Source organism: Salmo trutta, chromosome 17, assembly GCF_901001165.1.
Source record: "Salmo trutta chromosome 17, fSalTru1.1, whole genome shotgun sequence".
NCBI classification, from domain to species: domain Eukaryota; kingdom Metazoa; phylum Chordata; class Actinopteri; order Salmoniformes; family Salmonidae; genus Salmo; species Salmo trutta.
This window is the reverse complement of record NC_042973.1, coordinates 1101045-1128989: the sequence shown is the minus strand read 5'-3', so window position 1 is coordinate 1128989 and position 27945 is coordinate 1101045. Positions and strand designations below refer to the sequence as shown.

At 47.8% G+C, this 27945-nt stretch overlaps 1 protein-coding gene and 1 long non-coding RNA gene across 3 annotated transcripts in view; one reads left to right on the top strand and one right to left on the bottom strand.

Annotated features, from left to right (window-relative positions):
* The window catches only part of tubgcp5 (tubulin gamma complex component 5), a 54466-nt gene extending 27170 nt beyond the window's left edge, over window positions 1-27296 (bottom strand). The window contains exons 1-16 of one of the 2 annotated variants that reach the window (XM_029695338.1): window positions 26682-27296; window positions 26516-26569; window positions 26318-26426; window positions 25218-25314; window positions 25050-25126; window positions 20819-20945; window positions 19607-19724; window positions 19323-19412; window positions 12863-12956; window positions 12159-12402; window positions 10769-10971; window positions 10244-10359; window positions 9113-9378; window positions 7425-7623; window positions 3037-3225; window positions 793-975 (exon numbers count right to left, since the gene is read on the bottom strand). In XM_029695338.1, coding sequence (XP_029551198.1) covers window positions 793-975; window positions 3037-3225; window positions 7425-7623; window positions 9113-9378; window positions 10244-10359; window positions 10769-10971; window positions 12159-12402; window positions 12863-12956; window positions 19323-19412; window positions 19607-19724; window positions 20819-20945; window positions 25050-25126; window positions 25218-25314; window positions 26318-26426; window positions 26516-26569; window positions 26682-26821 — 2306 coding nt within the window. In that variant the 5' untranslated portion in view covers window positions 26822-27296. The remainder of the gene's footprint in view (window positions 1-792; window positions 976-3036; window positions 3226-7424; window positions 7624-9112; window positions 9379-10243; window positions 10360-10768; window positions 10972-12158; window positions 12403-12862; window positions 12957-19322; window positions 19413-19606; window positions 19725-20818; window positions 20946-25049; window positions 25127-25217; window positions 25315-26317; window positions 26427-26515; window positions 26570-26681) is intronic. The other variant, XM_029695339.1, reaches the window with a different exon arrangement.
* Window positions 917-1267, top strand: LOC115151421 (uncharacterized). Its single transcript, XR_003867287.1, has 3 exons — window positions 917-962; window positions 1037-1113; window positions 1187-1267. It is a non-coding gene; the product is annotated as an uncharacterized LOC115151421 (long non-coding RNA).
* Window positions 27297-27945: the final 649 nt, after the last annotated feature.

The following is a 27945-nucleotide window of genomic DNA, read 5'->3' as shown; positions in this document are numbered from 1 at the left end:
GTGGGAGTGTAACCAATGAGAGCCCAGTCAGTGTGGGAGTGTAACCACTGAGAGCCCAGTCAGTGTGGAGTGTAACCAATGAGAGCCCAGTCAGTGTGGCTGTGTAACCAATGAGAGCCCAGTCAGTGTGGGGTATAACCAATGAGAGCCCAGTCAGTGTGGCTGTGTAACCAATGAGAGCCCAGTCAGTGTGGCTGTGTAACCAATGAGAGCCCAGTCATTGTGGCTGTGTAACCAATGAGAGCCCAGTCACTGTGGCTGTGTAACCAATGAGAGCCCAGTCAGTGTGGCTGTGTAACCAATGAGAGCCCAGTCAGTGTGGCTGTGTAACCAATGAGAGCCCAGTCAGTGTGGCTGTGTAACCAATGAGAGCCCAGTCAGTGTGGCTGTGTAACCAATGAGAGCCCAGTCAGTGTGGGAGTGTAACCAATGAGAGCCCAGTCAGTGTGGAGTGTAACCAATGAGAGCCCAGTCAGTGTGGGAGTGTAACCAATGAGAGCCCAGTCAGTGTGGGGTATAACCAATGAGAGCCCAGTCAGTGTGGCTGTGTAACCAATGAGAGCCCAGTCAGTGTGGCTGTGTAACCAATGAGAGCCCAGTCAGTGTGGCTGTGTAACCAATGAGAGCCCAGTCAGTGTGGCTGTGTAACCAATGAGAGCCCAGTCAGTGTGGCTGTGTAACCAATGAGAGCCCAGTCAGTGTGGCTGTGTAACCAATGAGAGCCCAGTCAGTGTGGCTGTGTAACCAATGAGAGTCAGTGTGGGGTGTAACCAACGAGAGCCCAGTCAGTACCTGCTGCTGTCCTCTGGGCACCGCTGTCCCACAGCTTCCTGCAGTTGAACGTTGAGGAACGCCAGCTGCTGCCAGCTCTCCTTCTCCAGGACCTTATCAAAGATGGCTGTATAGAAGTCATACATGGTGTCTCCTGCCTCCAACAGGAAGTAGTTCCTCATGGCCTGGAGGTACTCCAGCAGTCTAGGAGTTAAAGGTTAGGGTTAGTATAGGGTCTATAACAGCTGTAGAAGTCATACTGGAGGTACTCCAGCAGTCTAGGGGTTAAAGGTTAGGGTTAGTATAGGGTCTATAACAGCTGTAGAAGTCTGGGGGTTAAAGGTTAGGGTTAGTATAGGGCCTATAACAGCTGTAGAAGTCATACTGGAGGTCCGCAGCAGTCTGGGGGTTAAAGGTTAGGGTTAGTATAGGGCCTATAACAGCTGTAGAAGTCATACTGGAGGTACTCCAGCAGTCTGGGGGTTAAAGGTTAGGGTTAGTATAGGGCCTGGGGGAGGGGCCAGGGACACCTGTGCTAGTCAGTCCTACAGTACTGGGACTATTAATGAGTCCCAAATGATACGATATTCCCTATATAGTGCACTACTTTTGACCAAGGCCAATAGGGCTGTGGTGCACTATATAGGGAACAGTTATCCATACTAGTGCACTATATAGGGCACTGAAAACCTACAGGACAGTAGATCTCCAGGAAGAGGGTTGGACTGATAACCTACAGGACAGTAGATCTCCAGGAAGAGGGTTGGACTGAAAACCTACAGGACAGTAGATCTCCAGGAAGAGGGTTGGACTGAAAACCTACAGGACAGTAGATCTCCAGGAAGAGGGTTGGACTGAAAACCTACAGGACAGTAGATCTCCAGGAAGAGGGTTGGACTGATAACCTACAGGACAGTAGATCTCCAGGAAGAGGGTTGGACTGAAAACCTACAGGATGGTAGATCTCCAGGAAGAGGATTGGGCTGATAACCTACAGGACAGTAGATCTCCAGGAAGAGGGTTGGACTGTAAACCTACAGGACAGTAGATCTCCAGGAAGAGGATTGGGCTGATAACCTACAGGACGGTAGATCTCCAGGAAGAGGGTTGGACTGAAAACCTACAGGACAGTAGATCTCCAGGAAGAGGGTTGGACTGAAAACCTACAGGATGGTAGATCTCCAGGAAGAGGGTTGGACTGATAACCTACAGGACAGTAGATCTCCAGGAAGAGGGTTGGACTGTAAACCTACAGGACAGTAGATCTCCAGGAAGAGGGTTGGACTGAAAACCTACAGGACAGTAGATCTCCAGGAAGAGGGTTGGACTGATAACCTACAGGACAGTAGATCTCCAGGAAGAGGGTTGGACTGAAAACCTACAGGATGGTAGATCTCCAGGAAGAGGGTTGGGCAGCCCTGATAAAGGAAACAGTTATCAACAGTAGTGCACTATATAGGAAATAGTGTGTCATTTGGGATGAAGCCTATACCCACTCAATGATACTGTACCTGGTATGTTTCAATGAACTTGGTCAATGACCTTAATTGATCAATGAAGTACAAGGGAAGAATGAACACCTGCAGGGGGACACCTGGTCCTGGAGGACCAGAGACATGAGATAGAGACACCTGGAGGACCAGAGACATGACAGAGTAATGACAGAGAGACACCTGGAGGACCAGAGACATGATAGAGACACCTGGTCCTGGAGGACCAGAGACATGAGATAGAGACACCTGGTCCTGGAGGACCAGAGACATGAGATAGAGACACCTGGTCCTGGAGGACCAGAGACATGAGATAGAGACACCTGGAGGACCAGAGACATGAGATAGAGTAATGATAGACAGACACCTGGAGGACCAGAGACATGAGATAGACAGACACCTGGAGGACCAGAGACATGAGAGAGTAATGACAGAGAGACACCTGGAGGACCAGAGACATGACAGAGTAATGACAGAGAGACACCTGGAGGACCAGAGACATGAGATAGAGACACCTGGTCCTGGAGGACCAGAGACATGAGATAGAGACACCTGGTCCTGGAGGACCAGAGACATGAGATAGAGACACCTGGCCCTGGAGGACCAGAGACATGAGATAGAGTAATGACAGAGAGGCACCTGGAGGACCAGAGACATGAGATAGAGACACCTGGTCCTGGAGGACCAGAGACATGAGATGGAGTAATGACAGAGAGACACCTGGAGGACCAGAGACATGAGATAGAGTAACAACAGACAGACGTAGTAACTTTACCTGTAGTCTTTCTTCAGGGTGGTCATGAGGTTACCACAGCACTCGATGTACCTCTTCTGGATGTGTGGGTAGAGGCAGGAACGCAGCGTCAGCTCAAAGGTCTGACACGTCACCGACTCTGACGAACGGTCCACGATCACGTCGCCGCCTGAGAACCTCTCGTGGAAGTCACTCTGCTCCAGGTACAGCCTGGAGAGGGGGATGGAAATGAGGAGTTACCAGGTTACTCTTTCTGGAGGGACCAACCAGAGCTGGGTTAGGGTTACTCTTTCTGGAGGGACCAACCAGAGCTGGGTTAGGGTTACTCTTTCTGGAGGGACCAACCAGAGCTGGGTTAGGGTTACTCTTTCTGGAGGGACCAACCAGAGCTGGGTTAGGGTTACTCTTTCTGGAGGGACCAACCAGAGCTGGGGTTAGAGTTACTCTTTCTGGAGGGACCAACCAGAGCTGGGGTTAGAGTTACTCTTTCTGGAGGGACCAACCAGAGCTGGGGTTAGAGTTACTCTTTCTGGAGGGACCAACCAGAGCTGGGTTAGGGTTACTCTTTCTGGAGGGACCAACCAGAGCTGGGTTAGGGTTACTCTTTCTGGAGGGACCAACCAGAGCTGGGGTTAGAGTTACTCTTTCTGGAGGGACCAACCAAGATAAAACTTAACATAATCAAGATATTCTAATTCAATGATAGTTTTTCCACTAATTGGTCTTTGGAAGAATTTTTATTTATTTATTTTTATTTCACCTTTATTTAACCAGGTAGGCCAGGTGAGAACAAGTTCTCATTTACAACTGCGACCTGGCCAAGATAAAGCAAAGCAGTGCGACACAAATAACAGAGTTACACATAAACAAACGTACAGTCAATAATACAATAGAAAACAAAGACTTTTCTAGTTATGTACAGTGTGTGCAAATGTAGAGGAGTAGGGAGGTAGGCAATAAATAGGCCATAGAGGCAAAATAATTACAATTTAGCAAATGAACACGAGTGATAGATGTGCAGATGATGATGTGCAACTAGAAATACTGGTGTCCAAAAGAGTAGAAAAGTAAACAAAAACAATATGGGGATGAGGTAGGTAGATTGGATGGGCTATTTACAGATGGACTATGTACAGCTGCAGCGCTTCTTTTCAATTCGTTCCAGTCATTGGCAGCAGAGAACTGGAAGGAAAGACGGCCAAAGAAGGAGTTGGCTTTGGGGATGGCCAGTGAGATATACCTGCTGGAGCGCGTGCTACAGGTGGGTGTTGCTATGGTGACCAGTGAGCTGAGATAAGGCGGAGCTTTACCTAGCAGGGACTTATAGATAACCTGGAGCCAGTGGGTTTGGCGACGAGTATGAAGTGAGGGCCAGCCAACGAGAGCATACAGGTCGCAGTGGTGGGTAGTATATGGGGCTTTGGTGACAAAACGGATGGCACTGTGATAGGCTACATCCAGTTTGCTGAGAAGAGTGTTGGGGGCTATTTTGTAAATGACATTGCCGAAGTCAAGGATCGGTAGGATGGTCAGTTTTACGAGGGTATGTTTGGCAGCATGAGTGAAGGATGCTTTGTTGCGAAATAGGAAGCCAATTCTAGATTTAATTTAGGATTGGAGATGCTTAATGTGAGTCTGGAAGGATAATTTACAGTCTAACCAGACACCTAGGTATTTGTAGTTGTCCACATATTGTAGGTCAGAGCCGTCCAGAGTAGTGATGCTAGTCGGGCGGGCGGGTGCGGGCAGCAATCGGTTGAAGAGCATGCATTTAGTTTTACTTGCATTTAAAAGCAGTTGGAGGCCAAGGAAGGAGAGTTGTATGGCGTTGAAGCTCGTCTGGAGGTTTGTTAGCACAGTGTCCAAAGAAGGGCCAGATGTATACAGAATGGTGTCATCTGCGTAGAGGTGGATCAGAGAATCACCAGCAGCAAGAGCGACATCATTGATATATTCAGAGAAGAGAGTCGTCCTGAGAATTGAACCCTGTGGCACCCCCATAGAGACTGCCAGAGGTCCGGACAACAGGCCCTCTGATTTGATACACTGAACTCTGTCTGAGAAGTAGTTGGTGAACCAGGCGAAGGAGTCATTTGAGAAACCAAGGCTATTGAGTCTGCCGATAAGAATACGGTGATTGACAGAGTCGAAAGCCTTGGCCAGGTCGATGAAGATGGCTGCACAGTATTGTCTTTTATCGATGGCAGTTATGATATCGTTTAGGACCTTGAGCGTGGCTGAGGGGCACCCATGACCAGCTCTGAAACCAGATTGCATAGCAGAGAAGGTACGGTGGGATTCAAAATGGTCGGTAATCTGTTTGTTAACTTGGATTTCGAAGACCTTAGAAAGGCAGGGTAGGATAGATATAGGTCTATAACAGTTTGGGTCATGAGTGTCTCCCCCTTTGAAGAGAGGGATGACTGAGGCAGCTTTCCAATCTTTGGGAATCTCAGACCATACGAAAGAGAGGTTGAGAATAGGCAAGTAATAAGGGTTGCAACAATTTCGGCGGATAATTCTAGAAAGAGAGGGTGCAGATTGTCTAGCCCAGCTGATTTTGCAATTCTTTCAGAACATCAGCTGTCTGGATTTGGGTGAAGGAGAAGCAGGGGAGGGGGGGGGGGGTTGGGCAACTTGCTGCAGGGGGTGCTGAGATGTTGGCCAGGGTAGGAGTAGCCAGGTGTTGTTTGGGCACAGACCTGGATAGTATGACAGAACTCTGCAGGCTCTCTCTGCAGTAGATTGCAACTCCGCCCCCTTTGGCTGTTCTATCTTGTAGGAAAATGTTATAGTTAGGGATGGATATTTCAGGATTTTTGGTGGCCTTCCTAAGCCAGGATTCAAACACGGCAAGGACATCAGGGTTGGCGGAGTGTGCTAAAGCAGTGAATAAAACAAACTTAGGGAGGATGCTTCTAATGTTAACATGCATGAAACCAAGGCTTTTATGGTTACAGAAGTCAACAAATGAGAGCGCCTGGGGAGTGGGAGTGGTGCAGGGGGCTGCAGGTCCTGGGTTAACCTCTACATCACCAGAGGAACAGAGGAGGAGTAGGATAAGGTTACGGCTAAAGGCTAAAATAACTTGTCGTCTGGTGCGTTTGGAACGGAGAGTAAAAGGAGCAGATTTCTGGGCGCGGAAGAATAGATTCAAGGCATAATGTACAGGCAAGGGTATGCTAGGATGTGAATACAGTGGAGATAAACCTCGGCATTGAGTGACGATGAGAGAGGTTTTGTCTCTAGAGGCACCATTTAAACCAGGTGAGGTCACCGCATGAGTGGGGGGTAGAACATAAGGGCTAGCTAAAGCATATTGAGCAGGGCTGGAGGCTCTACAGTGAAATACGACAAAAATTACTAACCAAAACAGAAATAGACAAGGCATATTGACTTTTGGGAGAGGCGTGTGTAGCCGAGTGATCATAGGGTCCAATGAGTACCTAGGTGAGCTGGAGGCACGGCGATTCAGACAGCTAGCAGGCCGGGGCTAGCAGCAGGCTAACAGATGGGCCTCAGGGGACGTCGCAATGAGAGAGTCTGTTGAAACTCCCTCGGACGGTTAAGTCAGCAGATCAGTCGTGATGGATCGGCGGGGCTCCGTGTTGGCAGCAAAGAGTCCAGGCCAATTGGCAGAAGAGGTATTGAAGCCCAGGAATTATCTTACAGAATTCTTTGGCTAGTCGGGAGAAGGGCCTAGCTCGAGGCTTGTTCCAGGCTAATTGGCGTTTGCTTCGGGACAGAAACCCCCTCGGACGGTTACATCAGCAGACCAGTCGTGATGGATCGGCTGGGCTCCGTGTCGGCAGCAAAGAGTCCAGGCCAATTGGCAGAAGAGGTATTGAAGCCCAGGAATTATCTTATGGAATTCGTTGGCTAGCCGGGAGAAGGGCCTAGCTCCAGGCTAGCTCCAGGCTAATTGGCGCTTGCGTCGGGACAGAATCCCCCTCGGGCGGTTACCTCGGTAGACCAGTCGTGATGGATCGGCGGGGCTCCGTGTCGGCAGCAAAGGGTCCAGGACAATTGGCAAAAGAGGTAATTGAAGCCCAGGGGTCGCTTGATGGAATCTCTTCGGCTAGCCGGGAGATGGGCCTAGTTCGAGGTTAACTTCTAGGTAGTTAGCTGGCTAGCTTCTGAAGGGGGTTCCGGTTCTAAAGTGTAATAAATAGCAGATCCATACCACATTGGGTGAGGCGGGTTGCAGGACAGTATGTTCAGTCCGTAGATGGAAAATGAGATTTAAAAAAAGAATAGAAATGTATACAAAATATATACGAAGAAAAACGATATATACAAGGGACGGGACAAGACAATCAAAACAGACATCCCCACTGCTACGCCATCTTGGATTTTTTTTTGTCTCTACCACGCTCCGCCTCGGTCCAAGTGTACTCTCCTCCACTCACCTGGCGAAGTTGATGGCCAGTAGAGGGTCATGTATGTCGTCCATCTGTAGATGCTGAGCTACAATCGACTGCATCTTGATCAGGCTCTGCTTAGTGGCCTGTTGCTCGGTGACCGTATCCGTGGGGGAGTCGTCCCGGCAACGGAGGCGGGACTGAACAGACTCCAGGAAAAGAGTGTACAAGCTCTTCCTTTCTGCATCTAAAACATACAGAGAACATTAGGAACTCAAGCAGTAAGCAGGTGTTTTGTACCATATGGCCATACTTCGCTAGATTATAGCTCAAGGCTCGGGGATGAGATAGGAATACAATCTTATGGTTCCATAATACTGTATATTCTGAAAAACAGTTTGCTGTCGGTAGTTGAGCAAATAAACAGCCATAAGCAGTAGTCAAACTCCCCTGTCTCCCATCTCAAACACATCTCTCTGTACCACACTCTGCACTGGAAACACTAGCCTGGTGACCAATTACAGACCAGCTACACACCAGCTAAAGATTAAGTATCAAACAGCTATAGACGAGCTACAGAAAAGCTACAGACCAGCTAAAGATGAAGTACAGACCAACTAAAGACCAGCAACCGAGCAACTAAAGACCAGCAACAGACCAGCTAAAGATGAACTACAGACCTCTAGAGGAGCCATCGGTCTGCTCAGCCTCTACAGACCAACACTGACCTCTCGTGGAGCCATCGGTCTGCTCAGCCTCTACAGACCAACACTGACCTCTCGTGGAGCCATCGATCTGCTCAGCCTCTACAGACCAACACTGACCTCTCGTGGAGCCATCGGTCTGCTCAGCCTCTACAGACCAACACTGACCTCTCGTGGAGCCATCAGTCTGCTCAGCCTCTACAGACCAACACTGACCTCTAGTGGAGCCATCGGTCTGCTCAGCCTCTACAGACCAACACTGACCTCTAGTGGAGCCATCGGTCTGCTCAGCCTCTACAGACCAACACTGACCTCTCGTGGAGCCATCGGTCTGCTCAGCCTCTACAGACCAACACTGAGCTCTCGTGGAGCCATCGGTCTGCTCAGCCTCTACAGACCAACACTGAGCTCTCGTGGAGCCATCGGTCTGCTCAGCCTCTACAGACCAACACTGACCTCTCATGGAGCCATCGGTCTGCTCAGCCTCTACAGACCAACACTGACCTCTCGTGGAGCCATCGGTCTGCTCAGCCTCTACAGACCAACACTGACCTCTCGTGGAGCCATCGGTCTGCTCAGCCTCTATAGACCAACACTGACCTCTCGTGGAGCCATCGGTCTGCTCAGCCTCTACAGACCAACACTGTCCTCTCGTGGAGCCATCAGTCTGCTCAGCCTCTACAGACCAACACTGAGCTCTAGAGGAGCCATCGGTCTGCTCAGCCTCTACAGACCAACACTGACCTCTAGTGGAGCCATCGGTCTGCTCAGCCTCTACAGACCAACACTGACCTCTAGAGGAGCCATCGGTCTGCTCAGCCTCTACAGACCAACACTGACCTCTAGTGGAGCCATCGGTCTGCTCAGCCTCTACAGACCAACACTGACCTCTAGAGGAGCCATCAGTCTGCTCAGCCTCTACAGACCAACACTGAGCTCTAGAGGAGCCATCGGTCTGCTCAGCCTCTACAGACCAACACTGACCTCTAGTGGAGCCATCGGTCTGCTCAGCCTCTACAGACCAACACTGACCTCTAGTGGAGCCATCAGTCTGCTCAGCTTCTTTACAGTCCAGGTTCTTGAGGAGCTGCATGCTCTTCCCAGCCATGATGATCTGTTTGAGGACCGGCTTGAGGAAGGAGACCATGGTGAGCTGAGATCTCGATGCCTGCTCCCCTCCGCTGCTGCCGCTGGCCGCGTCACTCAGCTTCTCCTCGCTCTCCACCGTCTCTGAGATACTGTACAAGGTGTAGGTGGCGTACCAAAAGTCTCTGTGATTCACTGGTACGTCCTTGTTCCTGGGTTGGGAGATACAGACAAGGTAGGGGTCAGGACCATCGATTTATATACACACTAGATGACTAATACAGGGGGCGCTGTGTTGAAGCACGCCTCCATCTTGGAACCCCCCCCCCCCCACTTTATGAACATCTACATTCATTTATGCCATGTTTATTCTATTACAGACACCTTAATACATACTGTACATTATACTATGTGAGCTTTCATATATAAATCGTGCATATCATTAAAAAAACACATTGAATACTTGGTTGTTTAATTCAGAAATTGAAATTGCATGACATATCCTTTAATGTAGCAATGTCACATGGACGTTTTAATTTAGAAAAAGCCTTTTCAGTGTTAAAATAGGTCTATTTCTATATTATTTCCAAGGATCAGCTAACAAACATATACGTCTCTAAAATGGCACCCTATTCCCTGTAGTGCACACTATTCCCTATGGGCTCTGGTCTAAAGTAGTGCACTATTCCCTATGGGCTCTGGTCTAAAGTAGTGCACTATTCCCTATGGGCTCTGGTCTAAAGTAGTGCACTATATAGGGAACAGGGCTCTGGTCTAAAGTAGTGCACTATATAGGGAATAGGGCTCTGGTCTAAAGTAGTGCACTACATAGGGAATAGGGTTCTGGTCTAAAGTAGTGCACTACATAGGGAATAGGGTTCTGGTCTAAAGTAGTGCACTATTCCCTATGGGCTCTGGTCTAAAGTAGTGCACTACATAGGGAATAGGGTGATGACAGATGACACCCAACACGGTCAGGCCATGTGAAGAGACCCTTCATCAAGGGCCCATGTACCCTGAGGGACGCCAGGCCTAAGTGCGCTCATGACGCGTCCAGAAGCTCGGCTTGTTCCATACCTCTGAATGATGAACTCTTTAGCGGGGTCAAACAGGTGACCATGAACGATCCATTCATCCACGATCTCCAGGTACGGTCGGACTGTCTCCGTCCACAGAGAGAATAACAGAGCCACCTAGGTCAGAGGAGTTAGACAGTTACACCTGGCGGTTTGGAGTCCATTAACCATCCCTCACAGACACGCACAAAACCAGACACACTCACAGACACGCTCACAGACACGCACAAAACCAGACACACTCACAGACACGGAGTCCATTAACCCTCCCTCACAGAAACGCACAAAACCAGGCATGGCCACACTCACAGACACGGAGTCCATTAACTCTCCCTCACAGACACGGTCACAGACACGGAGTCCATTAACTCTCCCTCACAGACACGGTCACAGACACGGAGTCCATTAACTCTCCCTCACAGACACGGTCACAGACACGGAGTCCATTAACTCTCCCTCACAGACACGGTCACAGACACGGAGTCCATTAACTCTCACTCACAGACACGTAAACACAAATACTCACGGCCTGTTGGGATGCCTCTCCCACGCTGTCGTACTCTATGATAGCCTTGTAGAGTGTGTTGAGCAGGTGTGATGCCCTCACCACGTTAGGAGTCTCAGGGGGGACCTCTGCCACGCCCGTACAGAACACCTTGTGGAGCACCTTGATCTGGGCCAGGTGAGGGCTCAGTCTGTCCAGCACCCCCGCCAGGGTCACCGTCTCATCTACAGAGGTTATAACAGGGTCACCGTCTCATCTACAGAGGTTATAACAGGGTCACCGTCTCATCGAGAGGTTATAACAGGGTCACCGTCTCATCTACAGAGGTTATAACAGGGTCACCGTCTCATCTACAGAGGTTATAACAGGGTCACCGTCTCATCGAGAGGTTATAACAGGGTCACCGTCTCATCTACAGAGGTTATAACAGGGTCACCGTCTCATCTACAGAGGTTATAACAGGGTCACCGTCTCATCGAGAGGTTATAACAGGGTCCCCGTCTCATCGAGAGGTTATAACAGGGTCACCGTCTCATCTAGAGGTTATAACAGGGTCACCGTCTCATCGAGAAGTTATAACAGGGTCACCGTCTCATCTACAGAGGTTATAACAGGGTCACCGTCTCATCTACAGAGGTTATAACAGGGTCACCGTCTCATCTACAGGTTATAACAGGGTCACCGTCTCATCTAGAGGTTATAACAGGGTCACCGTCTCATCTACAGGTTATAACAGGGTCACCGTCTCATCTACAGGTTATAACAGGGTCACCGTCTCATCTACAGAGGTTATAACAGGGTCACCGTCTCATCTAGAGAGGTTATAACAGGGTCACCGTCTCATCTACAGAGGTTATAACAGGGGCACCGTCTCATCTAGAGAGGTTATAACAGGGTCACCGTCTCATCTACAGGTTATAACAGGGTCACTGTCTCATCTAGAGGTTATAACAGGGTCACCGTCTCATCTAGAGGTTATAACAGGGTCACCGTCTCATCTAGAGGTTATAACAGGGTCACCGTCTCATCGAGAGGTTATAACAGGGTCACCGTCTCATCTACAGAGGTTATAACAGGGTCACCGTCTCATCTACAGGTTATAACAGGGTCACCGTCTCATCTACAGGTTATAACAGGGTCACCGTCTCATCTACAGAGGTTATAACAGGGTCACCGTCTCATCTACAGAGGTTATAACAGGGTCACGGTCTCATCGAGAGGTTATAACAGGGTCACCGTCTCATCTAAAGGTTAGAACGGGGTCACCGACTCATCTAGAGGTTATAACAGGTTATAACAGTGTCACCTCCGACCACGACATGGAAGTTAGCAGAATTTTGCAACTCTAATAACATCAGACAAAAGCCACAGGATAAACAAATCAACAATTAACGATGAACGGTAAACCTGCCTTTGCCTATGAGGTCTCTCTCTATGGTGGTGAGCTCCTGTTTGAAGGAGGTGAAGTATTTGTAGAGGGCCCAGACAAAAGCCTGGTAAGTCCTGAAGGGAGGCTCGGTGCCCTGCTTAGAGGAGTACGAGCCTGGAGGGCAGGGCTCAGTGTCGTACCCCGTTACCTCGTCTATAAACCTCTGCAGCCTGAACACTGCCTGGCCATAGACTGCTATGTGCTCCAACAGCGACCGTAGGCAGTTCTAGCAGGGAGAGAGACAGGAGAGAGAGAGGAGAAAAAGAGAGAGAGAGGAGAGAGAGAATAAAAAGGAGAGAGGAGAAAGAGGAGAAAGAGAGAGAGAGAGGAGAGAGTAGAAAAAGGAGAGAGGAGAAAAAGGAGAGAGGAGAAAAAGAGAGAGAGGAGAAAGAGAGAGGAGAGAAACAGGAGAGAGAGGAGAAAAAGAGAGACAGAGACACGAGAAAGAGGAGAAAAAAGAGAGGGACAGAGGAGAGAGACAGGAGAGAGGAGAAAGAGAAAAAGAGAGGGACAGAGAGAGGGACAGAGAGAGAAAAAGAGAGGGACAGAGAGAGGAGAGAGAGAGAAAAAGAGAGGGACAGAGAGAGGAGAGAGAGAGATGGGGTTAGACAGGGAACTCCAATGTTAGAGACCAATTTGTTCCAGATTGTTAATATAAACATGTAATGATTAGACTGTAGTCTTACGTTAGTCAGGTGGGTGACCACCACATCATTCCTGACCACCACTTTCCCATCCTGATGCTGGAATATAAAGTGTTTCTTCACCCCAGAGAGCAGCCTGGGGACAAACAATCATGGATTAAAGCCCTAAAAGAGACTTTTCCGGAAGATTTGCATCAATTTTAACCAGTAGCTTTGACTGTAGCGCTGAAGAGCCAAAATGGGAGTACTGTGTCATATCTGTGCAGCACGTCATTGGCTCCCTCTTTCTCCGCTGTGTGTGCATCTTGCCTACTGTCACTCAAATGGCGAGGGGCTGAAGCTCATTGGCTGGAACTCGGGGGCTGGCGTACGAGGGGGAAAGTGGCACTGCACAGCTTCCAAAAAACAGTCACTTTCAAACTAAGGATTTGGTGGCTAATTGAGGTAAAACCGTAATTCTGCTCATAGATTACGCATGTATGAACTACACATTGAAACATTCAGACCAAAGCATGAGGTTTAAAAAAAATAAAAATACTTAAGTAGACGCCAAAGTTCTGGAGCCAGGGCTCTAAAGTACGACCATTTTACTCGCATTTGCGACAAAAAATAGATGTGTGCGAACTGTGAGTGAAGTGCTGAACGATGAATTCTTAGAAGCACACAGGCATTGAAGTGTAATTTACCTGGCTATTTACATAGTATTGTACAGATAACTGATCCAAAGGGGCTTTGACTTCTCAAACATGGCAGAAAGCTAACACAAGACGATGCCCCATCATCACCTTATTAATTCAGCCACTTACTTAGCAACTTAAACTAAAAAGGGTCGTGTTAACACGTTCTGCGTTTTTCAAGCAGGAAAATAAAGATAAAACACATAACAAATATCTTGCTGTGTTTAATAAACCCAGATCTAAAAAGCTTCTTAAATGTAATTTCTGTTCGGCATCAGACTCATATTGTTCTTCAGTAGCACTTCTAGACTTGGAGGAGAATTCAGGACAGGCATTCGATCGGCAGACAGCTCTGACTGATGTCTAGCTGCAGTTTAAGTAATAAAAAAAAAAATATGTTACTTAGCAGCACAAGGCTCCTTGTAAAAAAACGGTCAAATGTTCTCTATGCCCCATGGCAAAATGTGTAGAACTTTGCCACCAATAGGGACCAGGGTTTTTTCCCCACTATAGAGGCCATTCACCAGCTCCCACTATAGAGGCCATTCACCAGCCCCCACTATAGAGGACATTCACCAGCCCCCACTATAGAGGCTGGTCCCCACTATAGAGGCCATTCACCAGCCCCCACTATAGAGGCCATTCACCAGCGCCCACTATAGAGGCCATTCACCAGCCCCACTATAGAGGCCATTCACCAGCTCCCACTATAGAGGCCATTCACCAGCCCCCACTATAGAGGCCATTCACCAGCCCCCACTATAGAGGCCATTCACCAGCCCCCACTATAGAGGCCATTCACCAGCTCCCACTATAGAGGCCATTCACCAGCTCCCACTATAGAGGCCATTCACCAGCCCCCACTATAGAGGCCATTCACCAGTCCCCACTATAGAGGCCATTCACCAGCTCCCACTATAGAGGCCATTCACCAGCTCCCACTATAGAGGCCATTCACCAGCCCCCACTATAGAGGCCATTCACCAGCCCCCACTATAGAGGCCATTCACCAGCTCCCACTATAGAGGCCATTCACCAGCTCCCACTATAGAGGCCATTCACCAGTCCCCACTATAGAGGCCATTCACCAGCTCCCACTAGAGGCCATTCACCACCCCCCACTATAGAGGCTGGTCCCCACTATAGAGGCCATTCACCAGCTCCCACTATAGAGGCCATTCACCAGCCCCACTATAGAGGCCATTCACCAGCTCCGCTATAGAGGCCATTCACCAGCTCCCACTATAGAGGCCATTCACCAGCCCCGCTATAGAGGCCATTCACCAGCTCCGCTATAGAGGCCATTCACCAGCTCCCACTATAGAGGCCATTCACCAGCTCCCACTATAGAGGCCATTCACCAGCCCCCACTATAGAGGCCATTCACAAGCTCCCACTATAGAGGCCATTCACCAGCCCCCACTATAGAGGCCATTCACCAGCTCCCCCTATAGAGGCCATTCACCAGCTCCCACTATAGAGGCCATTCACCAGCCCCCACTATAGAGGCCATTCACCAGCCCCCACTATAGAGGCCATTCACCAGCCCCCACTATAGAGGCCATTCACCAGCTCCCACTATAGAGGCTGGTCCCCACTATAGAGGCCATTCACCAGCTCCCACTATAGAGGCCATTCACCAGCTCCCACTATAGAGGCCATACACCAGCTCCCACTATAGAGGCCATTCACCAGCTCCCACTATAGAGGCCATTCACCAGCTCCCACTATAGAGGCCATTCACCAGCTCCCACTATAGAGGCCATTCACCAGCCCCACTATAGAGGCTGGTCCCCACTATAGAGGCCATTCACCAGCTCCCACTATAGAGGCCATTCACCAGCTCCCACTATAGAGGCCATTCACCAGCTCCCACTATAGAGGCCATTCACCAGCCCCCACTATAGAGGCCATTCACCAGCCCCCACTATAGAGGCCATTCACCAGCTCCCACTATAGAGGCCATTCACCAGCCCCCACTATAGAGACCATTCACCAGCTCCCACTATAGAGGCCATTCACCAGCTCCGCTATAGAGGCCATTCACCAGCTCCCACTATAGAGGCCATTCACCAGCCCCCACTATAGAGGCCATTCACCAGCTCCCACTATAGAGGCCATTCACCAGCCCCACTATAGAGGCTGGTCCCCACTATAGAGGCCATTCACCAGCTCCCACTATAGAGGCCATTCACCAGCTCCCACTATAGAGGCCATTCACCAGCCCCACTATAGAGGCTGGTCCCCACTATAGAGGCCATTCACCAGCTCCCACTATAGAGGCCATTCACCAGCTCCCACTATAGAGGCCATTCACCAGCTCCCACTATAGAGGCCATTCCCCAGCCCCCACTATAGAGGCCATTCACCAGCTCCCACTATAGAGGCCATTCACCAGCTCCCACTATAGAGGCCATTCACCAGCCCCACTATAGAGGCTGGTCCCAACTATAGAGGCCATTCACCAGCTCCCACTATAGAGGCCATTCACCAGCTCCCACTATAGAGGCCATTCACCAGCCCCCACTATAGAGGCCATTCACCAGCTCCCACTATAGAGGCCATTCACCAGCCCCCACTATAGAGGCCATTCACCAGCTCCCACTATAGAAACCATTCACCAGCTCCCACTATAGAGGCCATTCACCAGCCCCACTATAGAGGCCATTCACCAGCCCCCACTATAGAGGGCATTCACCAGCTCCCACTATAGAGGCCATTCACCAGTCCCCACTATAGAGGCCATTCACCAGCCCCCACTATAGAGGCCATTCACCAGCCCCCACTATAGAGGCTGGCCCCCACTATAGAGGCCATTCACCAGCTCCCACTATAGAGGCCATTCACCAGCTCCCACTATAGAGGCCATTCACCAGCCCCCACTATAGAGGCCATTCACCACCCCCCACTATAGAGGCCATTCACCAGCTCCCACTATAGAGGCCATTCACCACCCCCCACTATAGAGGCCATTCACCAGCTCCCACTATAGAGGCCATTAACCAGCTCCCACTATAGAGGCTGGTCCCCACTATAGAGGCCATTCACCAGCTCCCACTATAGAGGCCATTCACCAGCTCCCACTATAGAGGCTGGTCCCCACTATAGAGGTCATTCACCAGACCCCACTATAGAGGCCATTCACCACCCCCCACTATAGAGGCCATTCACCAGCTCCCACTATAGAGGCCATTCACCAGCTCCCACTATAGAGGCCATTCACCAGCTCCCACTATAGAGGCCATTCACCAGCTCCCACTATAGAGGCCATTCACCAGCCCCCACTATAGAGGCCATTCACCAGCTCCCACTATAGAGGCCATTCACCAGCCCCCACTATAGAGGCCATTCACCACCCCCCACTATAGAGGCCATTCACCAGCTCCCACTATAGAGGCCATTCACCAGCTCCCACTATAGATGCCATTCACCAGTCCCCACTATAGAGGCCATTCACCAGCTCCGCTATAGAGGCCATTCACCAGCTCCCACTATAGAGGCCATTCACCAGTCCCCACTATAGAGGCCATTCACCACCCCCCACTATAGAGGCCATTCACCAGTCCCCACTATAGAGGCCATTCACCACCCCCCACTATAGAGGCCATTCACCAGCTCCCACTATAGAGGCCATTCACCACCCCCCACTATAGAGGCCATTCACCACCCCCCACTATAGAGGCCATTCACCACCCCCCACTATAGAGGCCATTCACCAGCCCCCAATATAGAGGCCATTCACCAGCTCCCACTATAGAGGCCATTCACCAGCCCCCACTATAGAGGCCATTCACCAGCCCCCACTATAGAGGCCATTCACCAGCCCCCAATATAGAGGCCATTCACCAGCTCCCACTATAGAGGCCATTCACCAGCTCCCACTATAGATGCCATTCACCAGTCCCCACTATAGAGGCCATTCACCAGCTCCCACTATAGAGGCCATTCACCACCCCCCACTATAGAGGCCATTCACCAGTCCCCACTATAGAGGCCATTCACCAGTCCCCACTATAGAAGCCATTCACCAGCTCCCACTATAGAGGCCATTCACCAGCTCCCACTATAGAAGCCATTCACCAGCTCCCACTATAGAGGCCATTCACCACCCCCCACTATAGAGGCCATTCACCAGCCCCCAATATAGAGGCCATTCACCAGCTCCCACTATAGAGGCCATTCACCAGCCCCCACTATAGAGGCCATTCACCAGCCCCCACTATAGAGGCCATTCACCAGCCCCCAATATAGAGGCCATTCACCAGCTCCCACTATAGAGGCCATTCACCAGCTCCCACTATAGATGCCATTCACCAGTCCCCACTATAGAGGCCATTCACCAGCTCCCACTATAGAGGCCATTCACCACCCCCCACTATAGAGGCCATTCACCAGTCCCCACTATAGAGGCCATTCACCAGCTCCCACTATAGAGGCCATTCACCACCCCCCACTATAGAGGCCATTCACCAGTCCCCACTATAGAAGCCATTCACCAGCTCCCACTATAGAGGCCATTCACCAGCTCCCACTATAGAAGCCATTCACCAGCTCCCACTATAGAGGCCATTCACCACCCCCCACTATAGAGGCCATTCACCAGTCCCCACTATAGAAGCCATTCACCAGCTCCCACTATAGAGGCCATTCACCAGACCCCACTATAGATGCCATTCACCAGTCCCCACTATAGAAGCCATTCACCAGCTCCGCTATAGAGGCCATTCACCAGCCCCCACTATAGAGGCCATTCACCAGCCCCCACTATAGAGGCCATTCACCACCCCCCACTATAGAGGCCATTCACCAGCCCCCACTATAGAGGCCATTCACCAGCCCCCACTATAGAGGCCATTCACCAGCTCCCACTATAGATGCCATTCACCAGCTCCCACTATAGAGGCCATTCACCAGTCCCCACTATAGAGGCCATTCACCAGCTCCCACTATAGAGGCCATTCACCACCCCCCACTATAGAGGCCATTCACCAGCCCCCACTATAGAGGCCATTCACCACCCCCCACTATAGAGGCCATTCACCAGCCCCCACTATAGAGGCCATTCACCAGCTCCCACTATAGATGCCATTCACCAGTCCCCACTATAGAGGCCATTCACCAGTCCCCACTATAGAGGCCATTCACCAGACCATTTGTTTTTTCCTGCTCATATAGTCCAGAAGGAAAATATGCTCTCCAGTATAAAGGCTGAAGGAGTCCACAGCTCACCGTCTCAGAAGGTTACCATGGTAAAGACTGTCCTGAGTCTTGCCTGCTAGCATCAGCATGGAAATAGGACCACGACGACAACAAAAGGTCTCAGTGGAATTACACAACCTGCCAGCATGGAAATGTCAACAGTCACTACCAAGAGAACCATCCCATCTAACCACAGTGTCTACCCGGATCAACCATCCCATCTAACCACAGTGTCTACCCGGATCAACCATCCCATCTAACCACAGTGTCTACCCGGATCAACCATCCCATCTAACCACAGTGTCTCCCCGGATCAACCATCCCATCTAACCACAGTGTCTCCCCGGATCAACCATCCCATCTAACCACAGTGTCTACCCAGATCAACCATCCCATCTAACCACAGTGTCTACCCAGATCAACCATCCCATCTAACCACAGTGTCTACCCAGATCAACCATCCCATCTAACCACAGTGTCTACCCAGATCAACCATCCCATCTAACCACAGTGTCTACCCAGATCAACCATCCCATCTTACCACAGGATCAACCATCCCATCTTACCACAGGATCAACCATCCCATCTAACCACAGTGTCTACCCAGATCAACCATCCCATCTTACCACAGTGTCTCTCGGATCACTTGGGTTTCCGTGACAAAGGCTTTCTCTTCAGGCAGATACAATGGGTCAGTGTTGTACAGGTGTTGGTCCCTGTGGAGAAAAACCAACGCAATAAGACTTTAGGATTTCAATTATAATCTCTTCACAAAATATCAACACAGCATGCACAGATAACCAGGTCTACCCAGAGCCCTTTGGGCCAGGTCAAAAGTAGTGTACTATATAGGGAATAGTGTTCTATTTGGGACTCGACCCAGGTTGCATTGTGGGTTCAGGGGTCATACCAGACGTTGAGCAGGTTGGAGTGTAGATGGAGGCTGTGAGGGAAGCGGGGAGTGTGGCCCTGCCAGTACGGAGTAACCACATGTTGCTCTAACCAGGTCCTGGCATCAGGCTCACCCACTGTAACCACAACACAATAAACCCACTGTAACCACAAGACAATACACCCACTGTAACCACAAGACAATACACCCACTGTAACCACAAGACAATAAACCCACTGTAACCACAAGACAATACACCCACTGTAACCACAACACAATAAACCCACTGTAACCACAAGACAATAAACCCACTGTAACCACAATAAACCCACAAGACAATAAACCCACTGCAACCACAAGACAATAAACCCACTGTAACCACAACACAATAAACCCACTGTAACCACAACACAATAAACCCACAACACAATAAACCCACTGTAACCACAAGACAATAAACCCACAAGACAATAAACCCACTGTAACCACAATAAGCCCACAAGACAATAAACCCACTGTAACCACAAGACAATAAACCCACTGTAACCACAACACAATAAACCCACTGTAACCACAATAAACCCACTGTAACCACAATAAACCCACAAGACAATAAACCCACTGTAACCACAATAAACCCACAAGACAATAAACCCACAAGACAATAAACCCACTGTAACCACAATAAACCCACTGTAACCACAATAAACCCACTGTAACCACAATAAACCCACTGTAACCACAATAAACCCACTGTAATCACAAGACAATAAACCCACTGTAATCACAACACAATAAACCCACTGTAATCACAATAAACCCACAAGACAATAAACCGAAAACACAATAAACCCAAAACACAATAAACCCAAAACACAATAAACCCACTGTAATCACAATAAACCCACTGTAATCACAATAAACACACTGTAAACACAATAAACCCACTGTAATCACAATAAACCCACTGTAAACACAATAAACCCACTGTAACCACAATAAACCCACAACACAATAAACCCACTGTAATGAAACATGATATTTTGATATTTTGCATCAAGAAATGTCTGAGGATTTTTGGTGTGAAATATTTGACGTCGTATTTTGCGTCCCCAATGACACCCTAATTCCCTACATAGTGCACTACTTTTGACCAGAGCCCTATGGGTGCACGATACAGGGAATCGGGTGCCATTTGGACTTCAGGTATTGAGAGGATATGATCTGTACCTGTCCAGGTAACAGGGACAGTCTTCTCCTGGTCTTCCTGAGGGGTACGGTCCACCTGTATCCCAGAATCCTCTCTGCTGAGCGGCTGCTGACTGTCCTCGTCCTCGCTCTCCTCCTCAGACCACTCCTAGATAGAGAGATGTTTAACAGACCTCTCCTATGGTAGAGAGATGTTTAACAGACCTCTCCTATGGTAGAGAGATGTTTAACAGATCTCTCCTATGGTAGAGAGATGTTTAACAGATCTCTCCTATGGTAGAGAGGTTTAACAGACCTCTCCTATGGTAGAGATGTTTAACAGACCGCTCCTATGGTAGAGAGATGTTTAACAGACCTCTCCTATGGTAGAGAGATGTTTTACAGACCTCTCCTATGGTAGAGAGATGTTAAACAGACCTCTCCTATGGTAGAGAGATGTTAAACAGACCTCTCCTATGGTAGAGAGATGTTAAACAGACCGCTCCTACGGTAGAGATGTTTAACAGACCTCTCCTACGGTAGAGATGTTTAACAGACCTCTCCTATGGTAGAGATGTTAAACAGACCTCTCCTAGATAGAGATGTTTAACAGACCTCTCCTAGATAGAGATGTTTAACAGACCTCTCCTAGATAGAGATGTTTAACAGACCTCTCCTAGATAGAGATGTTTAACCTGTTGGATTTACCCTAGGATAGGGGGCGCCACAGCGCATTTTGGAAAAAAATCGTTCCCATTTTCAACGGCCTACTAATCAAAGTCAGAAGCTAAGACATGCATATACTTATTTTATATGGATAGAAAACACCCTAAATTTTCTAAAACTGTTTGAATGGTGTCTGTGAGTATAACAGAACTCGTATGGCAGTCAAAACCCCGAGACCGATTGAACCAGGAAGTGGAAATCTGAATTGTGGACTCGACTTCACAGCCTTACCTATAAATCACAACGTAAAAAAAATGAAAATTGAGCACTTTCCAGTGCTTCCACTAGATGTCCCCAGTCTTTACAAAGTGTTTTGAGGGTTCTGCGGTAGAAACTCAGTGAAAGAGACGATGTGGCAATTGGTCAGAGTAGTAGGGCCATGAGCATTGTGACGTCGGCGGCCGTGTCTGCCCCCACCTTTGGAAGCCTTTTGAAACACAATGACATCGTCCCACTCGAATCTGATTGGCTCTCTTGTTGAAACAGGCCCTGACGATTACTTGATACAACGTTTGACATGTTTGAACGACCCTAACTTACCGTAAACAGTCATTTTGCGTTAGACAGGTGCCGCGCACGGAACAACATTTGATTACAGCCTTAGGACGCGCTAACGACAGGAAGCTAATGGAACATAAAGCATGGACTTTTTCGACCGTAAATACATTTGTCATGGACCTGGGACATCGGGAAGTGTTTTCTGATGAAGACAACTAAAGGTGAGGGATTATTGGCGATATTATACAATATCAGATGTTACTTGCTCAAATGTTCAAAGATGGCGCCGAGCTAGGTTTTCGAGCTCAATTTCTGGGTATCGCATCCCATTTGATCTCAAAGTGTGATTACCCTGTAAAGTTAATTTAAAATCTGTTTTGACAGGTGTTTTCAAGAGATATTCATCTATAAATCTTAGATTGACAATATATATTAAAAAAATCGTTTTCGAATAGTAATTTATAAAATTGTAGCACTGTTTCCCGGGACGCATTATATGGGAAAATAGTTAGTCAACCTCAGGTGCCGATGTAAAATGCTGTTTTTATATAGAAATATGACCTTTATTGAACAAAAGATTGCATGCTGTGTGTAACATGATGTCCTAGGTGTGTCATCTGATGAAGTTTGTAAAAGGTTAGTGCTGCATTTAGCTGTTTTTTGGTTATATGTGATGGGTGTGCTTGCTCGGGAAATTCATATGTTGCGACTTTTACAATGTACTCCTCTAACATAATCTAATATTGTGCTTTTCCTGTAAAACCTTTTTGAAATCGGACAACGAGGGTCGATTCAAGAGAGGTGTATCTATAAAACGATATGAGACAGCCCTATATTTGAAAAAAAAAAAATATTGAATTTCGTTATGCTAATGTCGCTAGGAGTTTTCGCTGGAAAATGATCCCGCTAACGGGATGGTAGGCTGAAACAGACCTCTCCTACGGTAGAGATGTTTAACAGACCTCTCCTATGGTAGAGAGTGGTTTAACATACCTCTCCTATGGTAGAGAGATGTTTAACAGACCTCTCCTATGGTAGAGAGATGTTTAACAGACCTCTCCTATGGTAGAGAGATGTTTAACAGACCTCTCCTATGGTAGAGAGATGTTTAACAGACCTCTCCTATGGTAGAGAGATGTTTAACAGACCTCTCCTACGGTAGAGAGATGTTTAACAGACCTCTCCTACGGTAGAGAGATGTTTAACAGACCTCTCCTACGGTAGAGATGTTTAACAGACCTCTCCTACGGTAGAGATGTTTAACAGACCTCTCCTACGGTAGAGATGTTTAACAGACCTCTCCTACGGTAGAGATGTTTAACAGACCTCTCCTACGGTAGAGATGTTTAACAGACCTCTCCTACGGTAGAGAGATGTTTAACAGACCTCTCCTACGGTAGAGAGATGTTTAACAGACCGCTCCTACGGTAGAGATGTTTAACAGACCGCTCCTACGGTAGAGATGTTTAACAGACCTCTCCTATGGTAGAGAGGTTTAACAGACCTCTCCTATGGTAGAGAGGTTTAACAGACCGCTCCTATGGTAGAGAGGTTTAACAGACCGCTCCTATGGTAGAGATGTTTAACAGACCGCTCCTATGGTAGAGATGTTTAACAGACCTCTCCTATGGTAGAGATGTTTAACAGACCTCTCCTATGGTAGAGATGTTTAACAGACCTCTCCTATGGTAGAGATGTTTAACAGACCTCTCCTATGGTAGAGATGTTTAACAGACCTCTCCTATGGTAGAGAGATGTTTAACAGACCTCTCCTATGGTAGAGAGATGTTTAACAGACCTCTCCTATGGTAGAGAGATGTTTAACAGACCTCTCCTATGGTAGAGAGGTTTAACAGACCTCTCCTATGGTAGAGAGGTTTAACAGACCTCTCCTATGGTAGAGAGGTTTAACAGACCTCTCCTATGGTAGAGAGGTTTAACAGACCTCTCCTATGGTAGAGAGGTTTAACAGACCTCTCCTATGGTAGAGATGTTTAACAGACCTCTCCTATGGTAGAGATGTTTAACAGACCGCTCCTATGGTAGAGATGTTTAACAGACCTCTCCTATGGTAGAGATGTTTAACAGACCGCTCCTATGGTAGAGATGTTTAACAGACCGCTCCTATGGTAGAGATGTTTAACAGACCGCTCCTATGGTAGAGAGATGTTTAACAGACCTCTCCTATGGTAGAGATGTTTAACAGACCTCTCCTATTGTAGAGATGTTTAACAGACCTCTCCTATGGTAGAGATGTTTAACAGACCTCTCCTATGGTAGAGATGTTTAACAGACCTCTCCTATGGTAGAGTATGCCTCATCTACTTTGAAGAACGAGTCAAATGATTTGGTCAAACAGCTCTGAAGCGTACTTAGGCAGGCTAGCTAAATAGGATGACTGAAGACAGCACGGGGAGAGCAGACATTACGTTAGATGGTCTGGCTGGCTGCTACTGCCTTAGCAGAGATGAGATGATGACTTGAAGGAATGAAAAATATTAAAGTCATCAAATAAAATAAAAAAAGCAATATACACAACTGAAATATTGTATTATTTCATATGAATTTCCTATTTTTCAATTGATGTGGACCTGACAAAGACAAAGGAATATTTTCTTTCACTATTTTTGGCTTTGGAATTTCCATTAAAAAGCTCTGAAATCATTTTAATGTCATCATTTTATAATGCATTTGATGTTTAAAAAAAGAAATAATCTATAATCTTTTTAAATAATGGAACCGAAACCAATCTCAAAAAGCACTAATCACTCAGTAGTAGTAGAGAGAGACTCCTGTTAGAGACAGTTAATAGTTAACATCAAAACAAGGCCAGGCAGGAGGAAGGACTAGACTACAGCAAATCAGCCGTCCCATTAGAACGGGCTTGGAGAGAGATGGCTCTGGTCAACAAGGTGGCGTTTGGAGGCCACCACGGTTTCAAAACAGTACAGTATATTCTGGTAATAATATAATGAAAAGGGGTAAACATCACAGAACATGTTTGAAATGGAAAATAAGCAGAAGAAGGGTTGAAGCATGTTTTACTCACTGGGGTGTCTGGGTATGGGCCTGTGTCTAGTTCTCCTTCCTGTAAATATCCAAACCAGTCAAAGTCGTCTTCTTTCTCTACACAGACACGGGGATCATGTAGTCCAGACTGAGAACACATCAGGAGTAAGAGGACTTATCAGAGGAATGAAATGGGTTATGTACTCACCAGTCTCCTTCAGTCTGGGCGTCTCGCTGTAGTTGGAGTTAAGGGGAGAATCTGAGAGGTGTAGGAGAAGGTCCAGGAGACTGTGATGAACGTCAGTCTGTAACAAAACACAGGAGGACACAAGGTAGGTCATTCACTGCACTGCAAACTAACAAAACACAGGAGGACACAAGGTAGGTCATTCACTGCACTGCAAACTAACAAAACACAGGAGGACACAAGGTAGGTCATTCACTGCACTGCAAACTAAGCGTACAGGTTCATTTTATGATACAGGCTGTGTGGATTATGTTGATTATATGCGAGTCTGCCAGATGAGCTAAATGCCTTTTATGCTCGCTTTGAAGCAAGAAACACTGAAGCATGCATGAGAGCACTAGCTGTTCAGGACGACTATGTGATCACGCTCTCCGTAGCCGATGTGAGCAAGACCTTTAAACAGGTCAACATTCACAAAGCCGCGGGGCCAGACGGATTACCAGGACGTGTACTCAGAGCATGCGTGGACCAACCGGCAAGTGTCTTCACTGACATTTTCACACCACAAACTATCATGGTCCAAACACACCAAGACAGTCGTGAAGAGGGCACGACAACACCGTTTCCCCCTCAGGAGACTGAAAAGATTTGGCATGGGGTCCTCAGATCTTCAAAAAGTTCTACAGCTGCACCATCGAGAGCATCCTGACTGGTTGGATCACTGCCTGGTATGGCAACTGCTCGGCAAGGCGCTACAGAGTGTAGTGCGTACGGCCCAGTACATCACTGGGGCCAAGCTTCTTGACATCCATGACCTCTATACCAGGCGGTGTCAGAGGAAGGCCCCAAAAAATTGTCAAAGACTCCAGTCACGCAAGTCATAGACTGTTCTCTCTACTACCGCACGGCAAGCGGTACCGGAGCGCCAAGTCTAAGACCAAAATGCTCCTTAACAGCTTCTACACCCAAGCCATAAGACTGCTGAACAATTAAACTAATGAAATGGCCACCTGGACTACTTACACTGACCTTTCAGTTACCGGCGCAACGCTCGGCTACCTGCCCCCCCTCTACTTGTAATTATACAGTCTGTGTGCAGTATGTTTCTTGTCCAACCATACCTTAATTCCATCTGTGTTCGGTAGAGGTGAGTTGAGGAACTCTTCTGTCAGTCTGACCCAGCTCTCTGCTTTACTCAGGTCTGAATGCACCATCAGTTTCTCATAGATCCTGAAACAGCGGTATTTCATCATGCTCATAATTAACAGGTAAACGTTCATTCTACATACACAGATCATATAACATGTTTGCCAACTCACCCATTCACACTGCGTTGAACTTTATGACTATTGGCATCTAGGAAACGGTGAAACCTGCCAAGACACAGAGACAAACCCACGATGACCATCAGAACGGTCAATCTTTAACCATATCACCTTTTCTAAAACAGCTGTGTAATCATCATTAAAAATGTGGCATCCTTACCTGAAATTGGACCAGGTAAATTTCAGTGCCAGTTGAAAGTTCTGGTCTTCTTCATCCTGAATCCCACTGATCTGTTTGACCAGGTTCTTCACCTCTTCCTCGGTCTCCTTTTCGAATTTGGTCCAGTGCGCCTGTGACATTGTTGTGGTCAATTTAGGCTAACGTTAGCTAGCTAGTTAGCAAAGCTAAAAACATTCACTGTGCTGTAAATTCACCAACGACGAAACTGCATGTATTGATAGCTGAATACTTGATGCTGTATCGTCAGATAGTGCTAGCTAAATGTTTTCAAATTAGCTAGCCAGCTTACTAGCTGGCCGTAACGTTGAAATTCATTCAGTGGAAACAGTGGGAGCTAGCTAGCTAGCTACGCGTTAGCAACGAGGAAAGAGCTCCAGCAATCAAACGTCAACAAGGGATATCTAAAGGCACGTCCCTTGAAGTTATGATACTAAACTAGAGAAATTAATCTTTGCGTGCATTATTTATGCATCAGAACACGTTGCAATGAATGAATTTGTTTTTTTTCAGCTCTCCGCCGTTCATTTTTGTATTTTGATAGCTAGCTGTCTCCATGCAACGCTAACGATGACGTCACTGTCCTATAGTAATGACGAAACCTTCAAAATAAAAGCCCGTATTGCAAAACATTTTTTTTATCCTTTATTTAACTCGGCAAGTTAACTGAGAACACATTCTCAGTTAAGAACAAATTCTTATTTACAATGACGGCCTACCAGAATACAAAAGAACTTGTGCGGACAAAACACACATGACAAGAGAGACACCACAACACCACATAAAGAGAGACCCAAGAGACAACACAGCATGGTAGCAGCACAACATGACTTGTGCGGACAAAACACACATGACAAGAGAGACACCACAACACCACATAAAGAGAGACCCAAGAGACAACACAGCATGGTAGCAGCACAACATGACACCACAGCACGGTAGCAACACAACATGACACCACAGCATGGCAACAGCACAAAGGGCAAGAAGGTAGAGACAACAATACATCACTGGAAGCAGCCACAACTGTCAGTAAGAGTGTCCATGATTGAGTCTTTGAATGACAATTAACAAGGCTATATATACCGGTACCGAGTCAGTGTGCGGGGTACAGGTTAGTCGAGGTAATTGAGGTAAAATGTAAAATGAAATCATCAAATTAAATGTTATTGGTCACATACACCACGTGGTTAGCAGATGTTAATGCGAGTGTAGCGAAATGCTTGTGCTTCTAGTTCCAACAGTA